General features: G+C 37.2%; 1 protein-coding gene across 1 annotated transcript; it reads left to right on the top strand.

Annotated features, from left to right (window-relative positions):
* Positions 1 to 5,008: 5,008 nt before the first annotated feature.
* LOC125147104 (olfactory receptor-like protein OLF1) lies at positions 5,009 to 5,953 on the top strand. The gene has a single exon (XM_047824099.1). The coding sequence runs from the start codon at positions 5,009 to 5,011 to the stop codon at positions 5,951 to 5,953; it is 945 nt and encodes a 314-aa protein (XP_047680055.1).
* Positions 5,954 to 6,000: the final 47 nt, after the last annotated feature.

Below are 6,000 nucleotides of genomic sequence, written 5' to 3'. Positions count from 1 at the left end.
GTGTGTGTGTGTGTGTACCATATCTTGTTTATCCATTCATCTGTTGATGGACATTTGGGCTCTTTCCATAATTTGGTTATTATTGATAGCCAAATATTGCATTGTTATAAACATTGCAGTGCATGTGCCCCTTTGAATCAGCATTTTTGTATCCTTTGGATAAATACCTAATAGTGCAATTGCTGGGTTATAGGGTAGTTCTATTTCCAGATGGTTAACAGATACATGAAAAGATGCTCAGCATCACTCATCCTCAGAGAAATACAAATCAGAACCACAATGAGATACAACCTCACACCTGTCAGAATGGCTAACATTAACAACTCAGGCAACAACAGCTATTGGTGATGATGTGGAGAAAGGGAACCATTTTGCACTGTTGGTGGGAATGCAAACTGGTGCAGCTACTCTGGAAAACAGTATGAAGATTCCTTAAAAATTTTATTACAATTTTAAATCATTTCTCAATGTTTTTCATTACCATCATTATTATCACAGTAATTTTTTTTCAATTTTTAATTTTTTACAGTATTTTTTTACATTTTTAAATTCTAAGTATGACCATATTGTGCTAAAATGACTTCCATTTTTGCTTAAATTGTTATTCCGCAGTCCATCACACCTGCCACTAAACTGTCCCCAATCACAAAATAATTTCAGCATGGTTTACATATAGATAGGAGGATCACACTGCAAACAAAGAGGAAAAATAAATTCAGATCTGAGTTCACTATAATGGAGAAATTTTTAACTGTTAGAACATCCACAGTGAATTGAAAATGTGAAACTCTGGCCCTTATAAACAATTAAACTGAAGTTGTGTGACCATTTTTCAGTCCTGAATAAGAAGTAGATCTTGGCATTGGATACAAGTTTTAACAAGATTCTCTTAAAGATTCTGCAAATGTAGGAGTCATTTATAAACCCATCTTATACTGTGAAAAAAAATGTAGTTTATAATATAATTAGTGGAGCTCCACTAACTACGACTAGCCCTTAAATATCATTGTTTTAGTAAAACTGTCAGATACTCTGTATGCAAGACTAATTAGCTGATGAAAGCTTGCACTTCCTCACTGGAATGGTTCTGTCATTTTTGATGCTTTCAGCACAAGATACTCATCTAGGAGTCCTTCCATCTACCAAGATCTACAGAAACCTCTACTGTGCTCAGCTTCTGATGACAGGAGAAAGATAATTATCAGTTTTCAGCACCGATAATAATAAGCAACAATGTTTGAGCTTCCATGGGGTTTTTGAAAAAAAAATTAAATGGTTATAGTTAACATTCACAAATATTTGAATTATTTCCAAAGAACCTCCACAATAGAGGATGCTTTGGGATTCCAAGTGTCAGTACAAACAACCCCAATATAACTGAGAGTAAAAACCGCCTATTCAAATTAACATTACCAGAATATCTGTTATAACTACCCATGGGTTTTTAGAAACATGACTCGCAATGGCAATGACTTGTTAATTATTCTCTAGGTGCCCCTTGGAAATGAGCACATTTGGAATCCTTCATTTATGAGGTCCCCAATGACATGAGAATGCATGTAAAAGTCATTGGTGCTTCTGGAAAAACTATCGATGCAGGTTATTGGAAAACAGTTCCTTCCTTGGTAAGTGGTTTCTGTGCTTTAATAGAGAAAAGACAGGCTTTTGAGTCTCTGAGAGCAAGAACCACAGAATTGCGTCTAAATGGTTCAGAGACCACATTCATCCATTAGTGTTAGACCCACAAGGTAATCTATTACATAATGTATCTTGGGTCCTTATTGCTTATATAGCTTCTCCAGGCATCTAAACACTTTTTGGTTTAAATAAGCTTTTTTGTTACCGATAAGAGAACAGAAGCTTGGCTGCTACCTGATAGATTGAATTAATTTCTTTTCTTTTCTTTTAATGTTTATTCCTTTGGAGAGAGAGAGAGCAAGTGGGGGAGGGGCAGAAAGAGAAAGAGAGAGAGAGAATCCCAACAGGCCCTGTATTGTCAGCACCAAGCTTGATCACATGAACTGTGAGATAATGACCTAAGCCTAAATCAAAACTTGATTTATCTCACTTAACTGACTGAGCTACCCAGGAGCCCCTGAATAAATTTATTTTCTATACCAAGATAGTTTTGTTATAGATTTGGGAATAATTTAGTGAATCACAGTATTTTGATTCAATCTTTGTGCTCGTTACCTTTTGAAGCAAGAATCTAACTTTCACTGTCTTTTCCTACCTTTACCCTCATTCATGCTGTTCTTTTTTTTTTTTTAATGGAAAGGATGACCAATTGGAAGCTCTCAAAACATATGCCCTGCTTTTTCTGTAAACATGTGAGAATTTATTCCCCTTTTCAGCAACTCTCGGCACCTCAGCCTTACAGTGGCCACCCCCCTTAATATTCCAACCACCTTCATGGTGGCTGTCATGAGCTTTGGCTTGGGACACACCCAGACTTGAGCTACGCCTATAAATGAGTAGCTGAATGACATGGTGTATTACTCTAAACCTCAGTGTTCTTATCCAAAATATGGAATTAATAAGAATACAGCTTTGTAGAGGGGCACCTGGGTGTCTGAGTTGGTTAAGGGTTCGACTTTGGCTCAGGTCTTGATTCCACAATTCGTCAGTTTGATCCCCCTGTCGGGATCTGTGCTGACAGCTCAGAGCCTGGAGCCGGCTTCTGATTCTGTGTCTCCCGCTCTCACTCAAGCCTTCTCTCTCTCTCCTCTCTCTCTCTCTCTCTCTCTCTCTCAAAAATAAATAAACATTACAAAAAATGATTTTAAAACAAAGTATGCAGCTCTGTAGAGAGCCAAGGCTTGGGAGTCAGAAGCTTGGGATCCAATCTTGTTTCCATCACATCTTACCTGTCAAGCCCTGATCACATGTGCCTTAGCTTCCTCACCTGCAAAAGAAAGACCGCAGTGAGGGTAACTGCATTGTGATTTTGTTAGTAAATGGTGTGTGTGACCAATTATATATAAAGTGCTTAGACTATTGCATTGCATGTAGTAACCATTATATAAATGATAGTTGTTATTAGTAAGACCTTGCCACCTGGCACTGCTCGTAAGCCAAGGATGGAAGAGAACAATAGAGAAATTAACACTAATCTTTGCTCTTTATATACCATGTGTCAGTCTCTCTAAACTGTGACCGCATAGAAAGGTAAATAAACAGATAAATGATAGATAGATGATGATGATGATAGATTCAGAGACGGACAAATTTTTCTAATACATGCAACGACCTTGTGATATACTTGTCATCTCTACAGTATAGATGATATAGATATAGACAGATATAGATATAGATATAGATAGATATAGATATAGACATAGACATAGATATAGATATAGATAATTGCACTAGGTCACAGCCCACATGGGGCCAATATGAGATTCTAATCAAATTCTTACCCTTTCCATATATCTTGATGAATTTGAAAACAGACAAAAGAATACATTAATCATTATCCCATTATAGTCCTTCATCTCATTCACACTCTGAGGTAATAACATGACAGTATATTAACCCTTCAGTCTCTCTCAGGCTTCTCCGTGCCTGTGTCTTAGGGTGTTTGAATGATTCGATGACCTAAACAAATGAAGCTCACACCATTGTCACTGATAGAATATGTTTTACATAAGTGAGAAAACAATACAAAATAATTTTGTTCCCTTTTTGGTAACACTACCATAGTTCACCGAAAACTGCTTGCTTGTTTTATGTATTTTCAAATACACACTCTAAGATTAAGATAAAACTTTTTGTACTTCAAGTTCGGGTTTATTTTTTTCTACTTCTGGAAAAATTCAGAGACCCCAGAAGCAAGTATTCACATAATTTTTAGACACAGCACCCTGAATTAGGCTAGCATAAAAATAAAAGGGAGGTGACTATTTTTGCTTGCATGGAACATATAATGCGTGAGAAGGCCATATAGTATAATATTATTTAATTAGAAATCAACCTACAACTAAATTCTTTCCCTACTTTATCCAGTTAGTCAGCTAATATTCATCAGGCCTTTTCTAGAAGCCAAGTATTCTAATAAATGCCAAAGCTTAAGAAATGATTTGTTTAATCATTTTGATTTAATATCTTGATGGGATTTGTGGAATTACCCTAAACTCTTTCCTGTCAAAAATATACTCAGAAGTGATGTTTACTGGCATTTTCCCCCCATTTCATTATTATCATTTTGACTTTACATTAGAAAAATTAACCAGCATATGTTTCATAACACCACTGTATCTGCTCTCTCAACAGTATAGCATGCCCCTGTCTATTAAATCCTGGACAGAAAAAGCAAATTGGTCTACAGTTATCATTGTAAGGCAGACTCTAAAGTCAAATTGATGTTTAAGAATATGGATATTTTTCTTTTCTTTTTTTTTTTAATTTTTTTTAACGTTTATTTATTTTTGAGACAGAAAGAGACAGATCACAAATGGGGGAGGGTCAGAGAGAGGGAGACACAGAATCCGAAACAGGCTCCAGGCTCTGAGCTGTCAGCACAGAGCCCGACGCGGGGCTCGAACTCACAGACCACGAGATCATGACCTGAGCCGAAGTCAGCTGCTTAACCGACTGAGCCACCCAGGCGCCCCTGGATATTTTTCTTCTCTTCATATCATCATTAGTCCATAATCCATTACTTCCTTAATCCTCTACACCAGCTATTGTGCTATCCTTGAGTACAAAAAAAGTAAGCAAAACCAGATCCTTACATTCAGAAGCCAACTATCCAATGGAAGAACTCGTCAATAATCAAGCAAATAAGATAAAACTAGCAACCATGGAATCTGATAGCTACTAAATGCTGAAATCTATTTCTCAGAGTTTATTTTTGAAAGGGAGTTTGGGTTTGGTTCTTTATTTGCTTGTTTGTTTCTTTGTTCAAGGAAACAATAAAATAACCTTGTAATTTTATCTGTTTTTCTCTTTCCGTCGATATACCATTTTAGGACGTTAGAATTCCTGTAGAAAGAAAACAACACAGAATATGGAATTGATAGATGGAAACTACACTTTGGTGACTGAGTTTATTCTTTTAGGGTTTCCGACCCGCCCTGAACTGCAGATTGTCCTATTCCTCATGTTTCTGACACTGTATGGTATGATTTTAACAGGGAACATTGGACTGATGATATTAATCAGGACTGATTCTCACCTTCAAACCCCCATGTATTTTTTCCTTAGCAACTTATCCTTTGCAGACCTCTGTTACTCCTCAGTCATTGTTCCCAAAATGCTCATCAATTTCCTCTCAGAGAACAAATCTATCTCTTATTATGGCTGTGCCCTCCAGTTTTATTTTTTCTGTGCTTTTGCCGATACAGAATCCTTTATCTTGGCTGCCATGGCATACGATCGCTACGTCGCCATCTGTAACCCTTTACTGTATATGGTTGTGATGTCTCGGGACATCTGTATATGGTTGATTGTCTTGTCCTACATTGGAGGCAACCTGAGTTCCCTGGTTCATACGTCCTTTGCATTTATTCTGAAATACTGTGATAAAAATGTCATTAATCATTTTTTCTGTGACCTCCCCCCACTGCTTAAGTTATCCTGCACAGACACATCAGTTAATGAGTGGCTTCTCTCTACATATGGCAGCTCAGTGGAAATTATCTGTTTCATCGTCATCATCATCTCCTACTTTTTCATCCTTCGCTCAGTCTTAAAGATCCGTTCTTCCAGTGGGAGGAAGAAAACCTTTTCCACATGTGCCTCTCACCTGACTTCAGTGGCCATCTATCAGGGGACTCTCCTCTTCATTTACTCACGGCCCAGCTATCTATATTCTCCTAATACTGATAAAATTATCTCCGTGTTCTACACCATCATCATCCCAGTGCTGAATCCATTGATTTATAGTTTGAGAAATAAAGATGTCAAAGATGCCGCTAAGAGAGCTGTACGATTAAAGGTAGATGCCTCGTGAGCTATAAAGTTCGGAGATTCACCTAAATCCCCAGTTACAAACTCTAA

The sequence above is a fragment of the Prionailurus viverrinus genome, chromosome D1 (assembly GCF_022837055.1).
Source record: "Prionailurus viverrinus isolate Anna chromosome D1, UM_Priviv_1.0, whole genome shotgun sequence".
Lineage (NCBI taxonomy): Eukaryota > Metazoa > Chordata > Mammalia > Carnivora > Felidae > Prionailurus > Prionailurus viverrinus.
This window is presented reverse-complemented; position numbering and strand designations above follow the sequence as displayed.

What these genes read in the sequence shown, in the direction of transcription:
- LOC125147104 (XM_047824099.1), top strand. Translation starts at nt 5,009, where the DNA reads ATGGAATTGATAGATGGAAACTACACTTTGGTGACTGAGTTTATTCTT.